The sequence below is a fragment of the Phascolarctos cinereus genome, unplaced genomic scaffold, assembly GCF_003287225.1.
Source record: "Phascolarctos cinereus isolate Bilbo 61053 unplaced genomic scaffold, phaCin_HiC Scaffold_1;HRSCAF=81, whole genome shotgun sequence".
In the NCBI taxonomy this organism is placed as follows: domain Eukaryota; kingdom Metazoa; phylum Chordata; class Mammalia; order Diprotodontia; family Phascolarctidae; genus Phascolarctos; species Phascolarctos cinereus.
The window spans coordinates 145043564-145060106 of record NW_027555514.1 but is presented as its reverse complement, the minus strand read 5'-3'; the positions used below and the strand labels follow the sequence as shown (position 1 = coordinate 145060106).

At 36.9% G+C, this 16543-nt stretch overlaps 1 protein-coding gene across 2 annotated transcripts in view; it reads right to left on the bottom strand.

The window, feature by feature from the left end:
- Nucleotides 1-16543, bottom strand: part of RELN (reelin) — a 548072-nt gene that overhangs the window by 193386 nt on the left and 338143 nt on the right. For both annotated transcript variants that reach the window (XM_020984542.2, XM_020984544.2), the window contains exons 13-15: nucleotides 5219-5331; nucleotides 2259-2467; nucleotides 1227-1355 (exon numbers count right to left, since the gene is read on the bottom strand). In XM_020984542.2, coding sequence (XP_020840201.1) covers nucleotides 1227-1355; nucleotides 2259-2467; nucleotides 5219-5331 — 451 coding nt within the window. The remainder of the gene's footprint in view (nucleotides 1-1226; nucleotides 1356-2258; nucleotides 2468-5218; nucleotides 5332-16543) is intronic.

Below are 16543 nucleotides of genomic sequence, written 5' to 3'. Positions count from 1 at the left end.
TTCACAAAACTGGGATATGTGAAAAACATATAAATGTGGAGGAAGAAGGGGATCATGTGAATCTCACTCTTATGTGAAATGTTCAAATGTAGAAATGAAGAAATGTAGAAATAAATCAGACTCAATAGGGAAATAAGTGGGATAAAAAAAAATAAAAGAACTAGAGTCTAAGGGGTACATTTCAATTGGGGAATGGATAACAAATTGTGGTATATGACTGTATTGGAATATTATCTTGTCATATGAAATTATAAAAGAGATCATTTCAAACAATCCTAGATAGTATGAGCTAATGCAGAGTTAAGTGAACAGAACCAGTGGAACAATTTATACCAGGATAACAACATCGTAAAGAAAAACAACTTTGAAAGACTTAAAAAGTCTAATCAAAGTAATGAGGGTCTGTGATGAAACATGTTACTCAGTTCCTGACAGAGACATAATAAATGTAAGTTGTAGAAGAAACATATTTTTGGCCATGGCCATGGAATGTATATGCTTTATTTAACTATACTTTTTGTTATAAGGTTTATTTATTTCCTCCTGGTTTTTAATTGGGAGAGGATTGAAAATAAGTGGTTAGGAAAAGCAATACCAGAAAAAAGAGGGTCACTTAAACATTGTAAAATACACACAAAAAAGAATATGGGGTAGTTCAAAGGAAGGCACAGATAAGCAGGGAAGTTTGGAGAGTAGCCTATGGAATTGGTTATATATAAGTAGAAGGATGTATATATACATTCATCCATCCATCTCTCTCTCTCTCCCTCTCTGTGTGGAAATGGTATGAAATAGAGATTCATGGTTTCATATGGAATTCTCTTTTTCATTTTGCTCTGTTATTTGGAAATGTTTATTTTTTGATGTTTAGTTCAGAATAATTTTTTAAAATAAAGTAGAAATCTCCCTTCTTATACTTTAACTTCTTGTGTCAAAGAAATTGACAAACTACATTACAAGCAATTAGAATCCAATAAATGGGCACTTTTAAAAATAAATATTACTGTTGAACTACAACTAAAAAGATAAGATGGGGCTTTATGACCAGATTTACCAAAAGTACTTTCCTTTATTTTTTCAGGCCACTTTTCTAAAGTACATAAAAATGAGTCACTTTGGTTCCTGTTCCTTATTTTAGGGCAGCCATACATAAAAAAGGCGGGTTTTATTCTTTGACATGTCAAAAGTTTCAAATCTTCCACTATTTTCAGAAAGGATGTACTTACCCACTATAGTTTTCAGAAGAATAGACAGTACTGTGAGGGAGATGCGGCCCAGCACATATGTCAGGTAAGCACTCAGTGTGAAGCAGAGACCAGGAGCGCCCGTGATTGGTTGAAAATTCTAAGCTGACACTGCCATCAATAAAAGAATCAATGATGAATAAGGGGCAAAGACAAGTAAAGTAAAACAATTCATACCTCACTGAACACAACGCCAGTATGTGTTGGACAGAAATGGAAAACTCTTAAAGAGGTCTGTCCCAAATAGTTATTTTCCTTTTCCTTGATAGGCAAACCTCCCTTGATTGACAAATGGCCACATTACTTGTGCAAAGATAAATTCAATATTTTCAAGATGGCAAATAATAACCTGAGTTAGAGTACTTGAAATTGATAGATTGGAAGGCAATTACTTCATCTCCCATTGCCATTTCATGATGCTAAAATGAGAGTGGAGATATTCTAAGCCAGAGACAGGACAAAAGCAACACTATAGTGATCAAGAATGAGAAGTCATGCCTGGCCTTCCAACTGCTCACTGATTTTAGTGACTGTTATTAGGAGGTCACATATCATTGACATGGGGTCAAGTTTTTCTCAGATTATTTATTTTTCCTTCACTCTAAGCTATCTTTCCAAGTGGTTAGCTTCCACAGCTTATATTGCTATTCCAGAACAACACTGATATCTTTTGGCATAACTGAGGCCAAAGTATTAGGATCAAGAACACAAGAACCCTTATAAGACAACTTGAATTTCATAGTAACATCATTATACATACATTTGGGGAAAGTGTATAATAGAAAATGACTGTTAGACTTATTTATTATTAAAGTTATCTAATTTTGTACAAGGATGAAAATGTTTTAGCTCTATACTAAAGTCCAGAAGATTTTTACAGAGAATACACACACACAAACACACACACACACACACACACACACACACACACACACACACGACAACTCATTTTTAGTTCTAGTAGCCAAATCCATTTTCTCATTTAAGGTTAGACCAAAATCTCAACCTTCATACCTGTTACCAGGCTGATGGGTTCCACATCCAAGGTTGATAGAAAACTGTATCATATGGGATACTGTTGAAGGTAGAACAGGCAAAACATGGAAAAAATCTATTGCCCAGACATTCCTATTATATCCTTGGTGATTCTTTTGTCTGAGACAAAACTTGGTAGCAGGAGTCTGAAGCTCAGGGTTGATGATGACAGAAACCAAAGATGGAACCTTTAAAATAAACAGAAATCCTTTGCAATAACAATAATAAAAAAGAGATCCTTTATGTATCTAGTGTATAGGATTTTGAGGGACACATAAGAAGATCATAGTTCCCATACTTTCCCTTGGTGATTATATAACTCTGATAAATTCAACCATTATCTCTATGTAGATGATTCCCAGATCTATATATGCAGTCCACATCTCTCACCTGAGCTCCAGTTGAACATCTCTGGCATTTCTAATTGCCTACTATACGTCTCCGCCTGGATGTCCCACATATATCTCGTTTGTTTAAACTTAACATGTTCAAAAAAGAATTAATTTATCCTTTCCCCTAAATTTGCCCCTGTTCCTAACATTCCTTTTTCTGTTGAGGGTACCACCGTCCTTCTAGTCATCCAGTTTTGTTGTCTAAGGGTTATCCCCTTTACTCTCCCTCATATCCCACATATGCTATCAAGTATGAAGTCTTTTGGGGCAGCTAGGTGGTACAGTGGATAGAGTGCTGTGTCTGGAATCAGTGAGACTCATCTATCTGAGTTCAGATTTGCTCTCACACACTAGCTGTGTGACCCTGGGCAAATCACTTAACCCTGTTGGCCTCAGTTTCCTCATCTGTAAAATGAGCTGGAGAAGGAAATGGTAAAATTACTCTAGTATCTTTGCCAAGAAAACCCCCAATAGGGTCACGAAGAGTTAGACACAATTGAAACGACTGAACAAAATGATGTCTTTTAGATTCTACCTCCATGATATCTCTTTCATTTGTTGCCAGATCTTCACTCACATGGCTCCTGTCTGAGTTTTATTCCCTCATCACCTCTCACCAGGAATATTCCAATCGTTCCCTAATTGAACTCCTTGCACATAGGCTCCCTCCTCTCTTCTACACTGGCACTACACTGATATTCCTCAAGCACTGATCTGCCTACATCACTCCTATTTAAGAAACCCCAATGGATTTCTATTGCTTCTAGGATAAAAGATAAATTTCATTGCTTGGAATTTAGAGCCTTTCACAATCTAGCTCCAAACAATCTTTCCAGATTGACCTTATTTACCCTCACATATTCTACATTACAGAACTGCTTGCTGTTCTGTCTACATGATATTTGATCTCCCACTTCTGGGCTTTTTCACAGGCTGCCCAAACATGTAGAACACTCTCCCTCCTTACCTTTGCCTCATGGAATCCCTAGTTCCCTTCAAGGCTTAGTTCAAGTGCCATCTCCTAGAGGAGGCCTTTTCTAGTTCCCCTAGGTGTTAATGTTCCTAACATTCCTCAAAATTTGTATTTATTTTCTCTGTATATTAATGTATATTACAAATATTTATTTTCTCTATTACATTTTTATTTATTTTTATATGCATGCTATTTCCTTGTGGCAGAATATAAGCTCCTTGAGGGTAGGCACTGTTTCTTTTTTGTCCTTGTATCCTCACAGCCCATGATAGTGCCGGGCACAGAGTATGTATTTAATAAAGGCTTATTGAATTAAACTGAGGTCATACTCCTAAGGAGACAATAATATTTCATTTAATTTGTAAATCTCCCTACTTGAATATATATTAGTAAAATTCTTCCCTGTCTCAAACAAGCTAATCTTTCTATCTTTATCTGCCTTAACCAGTATTACATGACAGTTTCAAAGTAAGCGTGTTTCACAAATACCCTATTGTGAGTAAAACGTTTGCATTCCTCTTAGCTCAAGTCAGAAGAAAGTTGATTTATATCAACTTTGATGATATTTGGTATCATCAAAAGTTGCCAAAATATGGTCTGTTCTAAGCAGCCCAAAATGTCTTGCCATATCAGTAGGACCTATGATGGGGTCTGAATGCAAACATTTGGGCAAATGCCTAATCATACGTCATGCTGAGAAAAGGAAAACTGAATTGTTCACACCTTCAGAATCTTCTCAAGGCTTGTTTCATTTGGCCTGCTATTGAGCTATTGCTAGTGACAGCATCCCTTCTGAGCACCCCAGACCACAACATGTGGGTCATGTTGGTTCTTCATCCTTCTCTCAGTATCCCCCATTCTGTCCTCTCTGTTTATATTGAGCCTTTTAAATCTTAACTATGAGCGCGCTGGGCAAGAAATGTCCTCAGGCTCTTTTACAGGGTGTCATCAGTGCTGAACGAAGACTAACTAATAATGATTGTGTCAGCACAAATAAATGTACAATTAGAAAAAAAAAACTAAAACCCATGACAAGCATCTCACATAATTTTGAAGATGTTTGCAAACAACCAGAGTCAACACCTGTCCTAAATCCAAAGGGCAAAGCAAAAAGGTCGACCTCAGCAGTTCTAATTAGCCAAGAAGAAAGCAACAGTAATAATGATCTGCATTTCTACAATGCCTCTCGTCTAGGGAATCTCAAAATGCTGGATAAATATTAATTATGCCTGATGGCACTCCTGTGGGGCTGCATAATTAGAGATCCTTTCAGGGCTTTCAAGGGGACAAGACCAATTGTCACTCAGGTATCGGGCTCTGCCTTCTTTTCTCTGACAGCATTTCACCCCTTTCTAGTAAGACCCTAATTCAAAAGTATAAGAATTAAAAGGGTCCACTAAAGGCATTGCCTTAAACTATAGTACAATATCTCATTTAAATTGGGCAGCTTCATTCCTAATCATATCTTACGGGGTTGTTGGCAGAAGACATTTTCCCCTTTGTATCTGGGACAGTTTCTATAGATATGTAGCCTGAGAAGGGCCAGGGAAATGTTATAGGCTGGTTATGTTTACCTTGTAGGATGAATAGGAAAGTATGTCCAGTGAAATATGCTCTTTTCTTCCTTCAGTCTTTGCATAGAGAATGACATCATTTTCATGGGATTCTCCAGGGTCACAAATGCCTCCTGCACAATATATGATTGTTAGGTTACTAAGACTCATTTACATCAATCATCACATAAAGTACAATATTAAATTCCAGGATTATAAAAATAATTACATCAGGGTGTGATTAAACTATGACCTAGAAGGAAACAGGCATGGAGGAGACCACTTATACATGGCTCAAAACAGGCTGCAACAAAGATAAAAAAAACTTGACACAAATAACTATTTGCTTAATGAGATTGAAAGAATAATCTGCTATGAGGAAGTAGTGTTTGTATCTTTACCTTTCAACCTATGTGAAAAGGACCCGTTCAACTTTTTATTAAACCAACTTTTTGGGTTACATTCAAGACCTTTACTGCTAAAGTTCAAAGACTGTAACTATCAACAAAATATTCCACTTGATCTTCATTTCTGAAGATTTTCATAAACATGAACTGTCCCTCAAAACACTGAGTAGCAATGAGCTTTTACATTTTAGGGCATATTAGAGAATTCATTTACTAATGCCACCACTCTACTTTTGGATAATGACTTTTAAGTTTTCAAAGAATTCTCATACTATTATCTCACAGGGTACTTTCAGAAAAGTGGTTTGTAAAATTATATAAATGCATATTATAAAAACAAATATATAAATATATAAATAAAGTTATATAAACCATTATATAAATCAGGTTATTATCATTAGAGAGTCAACCTAACACAGTCAAGAAAACCCAAGTTCAAATGCTGTAAGACTGATTACTTGTGTGACAGCAAATGAGTCTCATGAGCTCCCTGAGTCTCAGTAAATAAATGCCTTAACACGAATTCACTAAATTACAGACAGCTACAATTTGCTTTGATAGAGGGAGCTTCAACGTGATGATATCGTGGAAACTTGAGGTATCTTTTATATCCTCTAATTCTCACTATAATCCCTATGAAGTATAAGGCAGGTGTTATCTATCATTCCATTGACAGAAGGGAAGATGGAAGGTGAAATGAATTGACTCCCTATAGACACACAGTGTTTTAAAAATAATCTATATCCATTTATTAAGTGCTTACTGTGTGCCAGGCATTTTACTCATAGCTAGGAAACAGATACAAATAAAAGAAGTCTATTAAGGAATTTATATTCTTTTCTATAAAGAGAAAGAACATATACCCATGTAAGTGAATATATAATACATACACAGAAAACACAGTCATTATTTGGTTAGGAATCAAGAGGATAAGCAGCTGAGGGGAGGAGATCGCACATGCTCTGTACTCTGAAAGGAAGGAAACAGATAGTATATCCTACACCTGGGGGATATTGCTTGCAATGTTGTGTATGTGGAACTAGTAGTAGGGCTATTTGGCTGGAAGGTTGAGGGCATGAAGAAGAGTAATGTTTAATAATCTTGGAAAGATGGGCTGTAGTGAGATTGTTATTATTATTGTTCATCTTTCATTTTTGAATAAGACCAATGACAATCATGGGGTGATGTCCTGACTTGAATGTGACTTGGATTTAAGTGAGGCAGAGCTGTGCAGTCATCAGCCTCACTGTCTCTTTCAGTCATCAAAGTCCAGTGCCAAGACAAAAGTCAGGATGGCTGGTGATGGCTTGGTATGCAGGGGATGACCTTGGCATCTTTGATGTCTGACCAAGATCTAAGCATTCCACAGCATTTGTTTCAGCTGCCTTCATGGCTGAGGTTTGCCTTGCCAAGAATAGAGGCCACATGAGACAAGAGTTGAGCAGAGAGGGGAAGAAGATGTCTAAGTGATATGAGATGAGGAAGACAGGAGATGAGGGAGTTCTCGGAGAACAGTCTCAATTTTTTTCGTTGTCAAATGTGAAATGAGATCCTCAGCTGGCAGTGTAGGGGGAGAAGGTGCACTGGGAAGTTGGAGGTGAGGTAGCATTTGGATGAACCACTGAGAGTACAACAGAGAGTCAGTTATGGAGGAATATACTGTTTGCCTTGCTGAAATAAGGATGATCTCAGATAATACAAAATTAGTTGACATGACATAACATAAACATGTGGTAGGCCCAGGCTAAGTTAAGGTTATAAACTTCAAATTTTATTTGGGTCCTGTCAGCATAGTGTTGTGATGTTTCTCCAGTTTCATTCAGCAGCATGTGAATAGGAAAGAAATAGATAGATTCTGGGTATGATACAGGGTTGGGGAATAGAGAAGCATGATTGGAGATTGGACAAGGGGCAAGAAAATCAAAGACAGAGGATAATAAAGAGTTGAACGGATTTATCAAGAGATTAGAACAGGGAAGGGAAGAGAGTATAGACAGTACAGAGGTGATAGCCTGGGAAAGAACTGAGAAAGGGAGGGAATGATAAGGATGAAGTGGGTTGGGAGTTGCAAGACATCAAAAAAGATGGAATGATAAAGATTATGATCACAAAAAGGGTTTCAGAGTTCATGAACATGGAAGTTGAGCACATGCTGAAGATGGCAAGGTAAAAAGGATGGCCTTTGTGTGTACTAGATGTGGAGTAAAAGAGCAGGTTATGGAAATTTAGTAGATTGAGGAATTTGGGTGGTAGGGTATTTGAAGAGGCATCAATATGTACATTGAAGTCCCCAACTATAAGGGTAGGAGAAGGGAAGAGAGAAAGATCATAATAAGCTAGGCATCGAACTCATTGGAGAAGAAAGACCGATGTCCTGCAGGTTGATAGATAACAATCAGTAAGATTTAGATTGGGTGATAAATTTTGATAGTATGAACCTCAAAAGAGGACAAGCTTCTTAGTGAGGGTGGTAGTGGGAATCTGGAGGTAGCAATGAGGAGCAAGGAGTGCTTTGCCATGACCAGTGAGTTAGGAAGGTTATGAAACTTTAGCCAGTACAGGAGGGCATGCCTATGAAAGCAGTTGTGGAGAGGGAGACATGTTTTGAGGGTTAGAAAATGGAAGGAGTGAAACAGAAAGAAGTTGAAGATGAAAGGAAGTTTGTTAAAGGGCTTCAGAACAATCATCCACTAAACTGTTAAGTCTTATGATGGAAGTCTTTCTGTGTGACAAATATGTATAGTTCAACAAAACAAATCAACACATTTATTATGTTTGAAAACTCACATCTCTAGTTCATTATTTCTCTGTCTACAGGTAGGAAGCATGTTTCATCATCAATCTTTTGAAGTTACTATTGTTTATAGCTTTGATTAGAGTTCTGAGGTCTTTCAAACTTTTTTTTCCATGTTATTGTTATCTCCTAAATTGTTCTACTGGATCTGCTCATTTCACTCTGAATCAATTCATACAAGTCTTCCAATCTTTTTCTGAATCAGTCAATTTGTCCTTTCTCTAGGCATAATAATATTCTATTACACTCACATGCTATTTCTGCTACTTTTCTTCAACATTCTCTGCCACTTCCTAATGGCTCCCAGGTGATCATAGCAACTATATTTTCAAATTTGAAGTCCATTTCTTATTAATGCAGTTTTTACAAGTATGTTATACTGACAACACAATTAACTGCATGGGTAGAAATGTTCATATACTTTTTTTGTTTTAATAAATCTTTTACTTCTGGGTGCTAAAATTTCTCATTTTTCTTTCATAATTGTCTTTCATTTTTTTATAAAAAGTTTCTTTAGTTCTTTAATCAATGTTCATAAATGGAATTATTTCTACGAAAGTTTTTAATTATTTGGATTGATGAGGGTGGGACAATCACATGGATGATAGGAAATAGCCAATAAAATCCAAAGTGGCAAACTATTTCTATAAATGCATGATTTGAACTTTTTATCATATTCTTTATGTTTTCCTTAGTTTTATCTTGAACTTATTTTGCATTACTAAGTAAACATTAACTCTAAGTAGCAGGAAGCAACTCAGAAACACAATGGGTGGTAAAGGAAAGTTAACACAGAATTAAAATTATGCTTCAATCAATCCCCAAAAGGAAAGATCCTTCCAACAATCAAGAATCTGAATACTTTATTTCCTTATTGGGCGTCAAAGGTCACCATCATCTAGGCATCTGTGGGACCTTGGGTTTAGAGAGCATCTAATGCTAATGGTATCCTTTCTGATGGTCAATCACTTTAATACCAAGTCTACTGAAGAAGTCCTGTTACCATAGCAACTGTAACTTAGATACATTCCTAATTGGTGCTCCTGGCAGAAAAATAGAGTTCTTACTTGGAAATAATTTTGCTTCTGAACGCAGGACAATTTATCTGGAATATAAGTGCCTTAGAAAATAATTTCCTTTATTTTCTACTAGGAGACAGATGTACTGCCTGTTTGAAGATGTGCTGTCCATGGGAAGGGCCATATGGACCCTGCCCAACAGTTGAGAATCTTTTAAAACTATTCGATATCAACTTAAGTATCAAAACACTTTGAAATAAACTTGTTAGGAATGCAAATATAAAATAATCTCTAAGTTTAGTTAAGGTCAGCAAAATAAGCCAAACAATGGCTCCATTAAAAGATAATTGCAAAATCTGTGAGCTTTGAGGAATTTATTTTGGTAACTTTGAAAAAGAGAAAAAAAGGCTTGCACAGGGTCTTATTAATTAATTATGCTAATCTGTCTGAATGTCCTTAAGTTGAAGCTATACTTGGCAGGGTGGAAGCATTGATTAGGGGAAAAGAGCCCTGGGCTTGGAGTCAAACACTCAAAAGATTTCGGTTTGAGTTCCAGCCCACTAGTGTTGCCACTTATCGAACCCTGAATAAATAACTTTACCTTTATGGGCCTCAGTTTCCTTTTCTGTACAGTTACAATGGTTATCAAAATTATGTTTGTCAGATCTAATATTTTATGATTCTGGATAGGACTTTCACAGGCAGGTAGCACCACAGAGACAGACAGATCGACACACTCATATGTATGTGTACATACAGAGTGTCCCTAAAATATCAGTGTAATTTTGAGCAATTAAATCTTAACATATATTACATATATTCTTGTCCTTTTTTCAAAAACAGAATTAGTGATAATGTTTGTTTCTATGGAAGCATGAAAAAGTCCTTTAGTTTGCTGCAGTAGTTTTTGATTATGGTTCTGCATCTGGCTTGTTCTATATCTTCGTTCTCATTGAGTCAACACATCCTGATCAGCCTTCATCCTGGCTATGTTTCCTTGCATTTCATAAAGATGACACAAAATCACATCTTCTTTCATAATGACTCTTCTGCCCATCCTGAATCCCAATCACCTGCAAGTTGTTTGCCATATAGTGGTTCCTTTGGTGTCCCACCAACATCCACCTATTTGGCTACACATATAGCCAAATGCAGCTGCATTCATACAAGCACTGGTAATGTTGTTGTCACAAGGTGATCTTTAAGACTTTCTATCAGCGAGCCTCTCCTGCTCTGGAGTATGGTTCACCAGTAATCCTCTTGAATCCCTCTAAAAACAGCTGGTTCAGGGGTCAAGACCCAAAGATTGGGATTGGATCTATTGGCTCTTACCACTTCTTTGTAGACCTTTAATTTGAGCTGGAAGTTTGGAGTTTTGAACTACTACATGTTTTGTTGTGGTCACTGATAGGAATTCTTTTGAAAACTATTTGCTCCTTTGCACATTGACCTATTGTGGAATGCCATTTTTATATATTATTCTGATCTGATCATTATAATTCTGACCTTCAAAACATCATTACCATACATGCTGTATTCCTTTCCCCTCAGAACTTGTTTGCATAGAACCTGAGAGAAGTCTATCATGCATCAAAAGAGGCAATAGTATCTTCAGTTACATTAACATATAACCGATATCTGAAATAAATGTGTTAAAATTATAATGAACAGGCTGTGCATGACTAATTTTCACCTATACCTGCATTTTTTAAAGTGGCCTCATTTTAGGCATATGGCCTATACTCAGAACAACATAGAATAAATTTTGTGGTAATGAGTGCAGCTCATAAAACCACTTCTAAATGATGGGTCCTGGGGAAAAATCCAAACTAAAACAAAATGTTCTTTTCAGAAATGTAATTCAGCATAGAGTTTATAATAAACCATTATCAATAGATGAGCACTGAGAAAGACAAAGGTCACAATTAACATAAGGCTATGTTAATAGCACAACATAAGCACCTGTGAAAAATGCAGCCTATGAATTAGCTCTCTGTTTTCCTCATTTTCTGCTTGCTTATGAACATAGTTTGTGGCATTAGCTATTACATTTTTCTTTTAGAAAGAACTAATCATTAAAAGGTCTAAAAGTCACCTGAGAGCTCCCCTTTGCCCTAAAACGTGACAGAAGAGGAAAGAGACCTTTGGTAACAGTGGTAGTAATGACATTAAAAACACTACAGAATTAATCTAAAGAACTATGGGGTGGATCCATCATTCTTGGGAAGGTGCACTGACATGAGTTCCTATTGAAACTAAGATTTTTTTTCTTGTTTTTCATATAACTATAATGCATAATGAAGAAAAAGTGAAGATTTTAGGATCTTTTACATGGTAATTACAAATCCTCGGATTTTAAATTGAAAAGCATCTAGATGATATATTTTTAAAGGTGATAAATACAGTTTTAAGAAAAACTTCAGGAGTCTGATTTATATCAAGATAACCAAGCAAAGTTTTTGGGTTTTTTTTTTTTTAGTACTCTTCAAATAAATTTTACAGCTATTGGTTGATTTTTTATAGTGGTGCTGATATATGACTGCATGATTTTGGATGTCATGTGCATTTGCTGACTCTTAGTTTCCCTATAAAATGGTAACAACCTTGCTTGCACTGGCTATGTTACCAGGCTGTAGCATGTTACCAAAGAAAATTTATGTAATAGAAGTGAGGTAAGGAACATTATTAAGCATATAAAGGACCAGAAAGGAAGATGAGCTATTAATATAGTAAGAATGAGAGACAACAAAATCTTGGTGCCCTCAAGATAACAAAAGGCCACCAATCTGATGGGTACATTCTCTATGGATGATTTGTGGGAAAAGTCTCTCATTAGTTAGATGGATTCTAAACTTTCTGGATCATTAAAGGTTTCATACTGTCATCAAAGAAGATCCCCATTACAAGGATATGTGCTTGGCACTGTGCTGTTTAACACTTTTATCAATGACCCAGATGAAGGCATAGAAAGCTTCCTCATGGAATTTGCAAATGGCAGAGATCATTAATGTACTGGATGGCAGATTCAGAGTTGAGAAAAACTTTGATGGGTCAGAACATCATGCTGAATCAAATTAGAGGAAATGCAATAGGTATGAATGGTAAGTTTTATATTTAGAGTAAAAAATCAATCTCATGACTACAAAATAGGGGGGACATAGATAGCATTTTGTCTAAAAAAAATTTGATGGTTTAGTGGATGACAAACTCAATATGATTAAACATTGTGATTTGGCAAAATAAAACAAAACAAAACCTAATGGAATCTTGGGCACTCCAAAAAAAGACATAGCTTCCAGGAATCAGGATATGAGAGAATCTTGACATATTCTTCCTTGGTCAGACAACATATGGAATACTATGACTGCTCTGGGAAACTGACTTTAGGGAGAACATCAATAAACTGGAGAACATTCAAAAGGGATGAAAGGCCACAAGTCTTTCCCATATGAGGATCAGGTGGAGGATATGGGGATGTTTAGCTTAGAGAACACCAGGAACATGACAGCTGTCTTCATATATTTAAGAGATTGTCATGTGTACAAGAGATTAGACTTACAAATGTTTAATTCCCCTGAGGGAAGAACTAGAAGCAAGGGTGAAAGTTGCAAAGAGAAAAATTTAGTCCTGAGGTAAGCAAAAACCTCAAAAATTTGAGCTATTCTAAAATGGAATAGGAATCCTCAGAAAGTGGTGGGCTCCCTATCAGCACCAGTCTCTAAGAAAAGGCTGGAGAAACATTTGTCAAGAATATTGTAATCGGGTTTTTTTTTTTCTGGTATGGGTTGGACTAGATGACAATGGAGGACCCTTCCAACTAAAATTATGTATGAAAGGGCATCAGAAAAAGAAGCACCAACATTGTGAAACCAAAGACCATTTGAAACCTTAATGAGCTAGATTTTGGTGGGGAAGAGTGGAAAAAATATAGTAACAAAACAATCAGGCTTTGACGCTCATAGATATGCATAATAAAAACAGGAATCTGAGCTGGAGTGGTAGTGGATATCCTGTAGGTGTCTCAAAACTCAACTCAAACCCCTTGCTTCTACAAACTTCCTTATTACTGTTGAAAGCACCAATCTTTTTAGTCAACCAGGCTCACAAATTTGATAGTCATTCATCCTTAGCTCCTCATTCTCTCTCATCCAAGGCCCTCTCCCATATTTAATCATTTGTCAGTCTGGTTCTTTCTGCCTCCATAATATCTCTCATATCTGTCTCCTTCCCTCCACTCAGACAGTGGAGGCCCTAGCTCAGGCCCTCATCACCTATCTTCCTAGACCATTGCCATGGTCACTCAATCTGTCTACCTGCTTCTCGACTTTTTCCAAAACAATCTATTTTGCAAACAGTTTCCAAAGTGATATTCTTCCTGAGCTTCAGTCCTCTATTCCCAACTGTCTGCTGGATATATATACCTAAATTGCTTACCAGCACCTCAAATTCAAAACACATCATTTCCGCCCTCCACAAGAACCCACAGCAGCCTCATCTTTTCTTCTCCATTTCTTCTGATGGCACAAATATTCTCCCAGTCACTCAAGCTTCATCATCTTGGACTCTTTCCTTTCTGTACACTCTCTACATCTACTCAGCTGCCAATTCCCTTTAATTCTACTTCTGCCATATTTCACACCCCTTTTCTTTCCAACCAAACCCTATAATTACACCTTCTTTCGATTATGAAAACACCTTCTTAACTGTGCTCTCCTCTGTGGGGCTCTCATTTCCCTAATCCATCCTGTATCCACAACAAAGTCATCTTCCTAATGCCAGAAGCACAGTATGGACCTGCTCAAAAACATTTAGGAGCTTCCCAGAGATTATAAGATTAAATAGAAAATCCTTAGCTTGGCAATTCAAAACATTCTGAAATCTGGCTCCCATCTCCCTTTCCAGTCTTCTATATCATTACTATTCTCCTTCATAACATGAGCTCATTGCAAGTAGAGATTATTTCATTCTTTGTACTTTTATCTCTGGCACATAGCCTAGGGCCAGGCATTGAGGAGGTACTTAAATACTGGTTGATTGACATATTCGCCATTCTAGGAAAATTTGACTACTAGGCAATCATGTTTCCTCGGCATTTCCCATCTCTGAGCATTTACATGCTCCATGCCCCAAGCCTGAAACAGACTTTCTCTACATATCTGCCTTTTAAAATCATTCCCTCCTTTCAAGGTCCAGATCACAAGTCCTTTCTTCTGTGAAGTCTCCTTTCTTGCCTCTTTTCTGAATCTTTCCATTTGATATCTACTGTTCACTTGAAAAGGGCATCTGGGTGGCACAGTAGACAAAGTTCAGGGCCTAGAGTCAGGAAGACCTGAGTTTAAATCTGGACTCAGTCACTTATTACTGGTGTGACCTTGAGGAAGTCATTTAACCCTGTTTGCCTCAGTTTCCTCATCTGTAAAATGAGCTGGAGAAGGAACTGGCAAACTACTCCAGTATCATCACCAAGAAAACTCTCAATAGGGTCATGAAGAGTCTGACATGATTGAAACAACTGAACAACAACAGAAACAAAATGCACTTGAAACTCTCTAAATTATTTTACAGTTATTTGTAAGTCTGTCTTGTCCCCTATTATATTATAAACTGTGGAAGGGCAGAGACTACATCATTTTTTGTCTTTGGGCCCCCCATACCTTGAACAATGATTTGTGTTTGGTAAGTGCTCAATAAATGTTGAACTGACACGATGATTTGAAGGAACCATAATATCTGTCCTCGAGGAGTTGATAATCTGGTAGGGCTATATAAGATAAAAATACAATTCTATATTCTTGCTATGTACCATAGTTAAGTGCCTACTTCTCTGCTAAATACTGTGGGGTAAACAAAATAAATCTTAGACATGGTCCTGTACTTAAGGAGCTTATAATTTACTAGGGTGATAACCACACATACACAATATACATGAAACAATGAGAGAATGCTTAAAGTTAATGATTGAGATTAATATTTAATGTGTGTGATTCCAAGTACACTAGCAGTTAAGAGAAGGGAGAGATCAGTGTGGACTAGAATAGTCAGAGAAAGATTCATTAAAAAAAGAAAAAGAACCTGAACTGGGCTTTTACAAGTCAGATGGATTTAGATTAAAATGGAGAGAAGCATGAAGTTCACTGCAAGTAGGTAAATCAGCATGGACCAAAGTATAGCACATAGACAGAACAGAATATGTGGGAGGAATGAACAGTGAGCCCTTCTTGGCTAAACTGGCCTGTTAAAGACCTTAGCTTAAAAAGGCCAAGGTCTCCCACTGCATCCTGGGCCATCTCCAGTTGTCCTGATCTATATCTGGCCACTCTATCCACATGGCTCTGGAGGAGAAAGTGAGGCTGGTGACTTTGCACAACCCTGCCTCATTTAAATCCAATTCATTTGCATGTCATGGCATCACCAACCTGATGTCATGGTCATCCTCGAGGCCACATGTTGGAAGAATGTTCATGTGAAAAAGAGGTACTAAAAGCCAATGTACCTCTGCACTGGATTAATCTACACTGATTTCTTCTCTGGACATTTAGCAGAATAATATACTCTTACATCTGGAAGGGACATCAGAATTCATGGCGTTCAAACTTACTCAAATGCAAATCTCTGACAAGTGGTCATCTATTCACCACTGAAACACCTACAGTGATGGAGAACTCGCTGTCTCCCATGGTTATACATACTATTTTATAAAAGATAGCTCTAATTATTGATTGTTCCTTACATTAACTCAAATTTACTTCCCTCAAAATGCTACCCCTTAGTGCTAGTTATGTATCGTTAGGCCAAATAGAAGACTGACACTTCTTCCGTATAACAATCCTTTAAATATCTGGTCTGCTATCATCTCTCCTTCCCCACTATAAGTGGAAATTATATATGTTTTAGTACAAGGCTTGGAGGAACTTAGATAACTGTAGGGTACTATATTTTCTTGATGATTTCCCTGTTTAGACTCATTTCAGTTAATTCGGATTGATCCCTCTTACTCAGTAACCTACTATTTGAAGAATTTGGATATTATATATATGACAGAGTTTTGGTATGAGAAAGAGAAAACAAATTATAACACAATAACAAGGATATTCAAAATGGGATGAAAACTGAAATGCAACTAGGA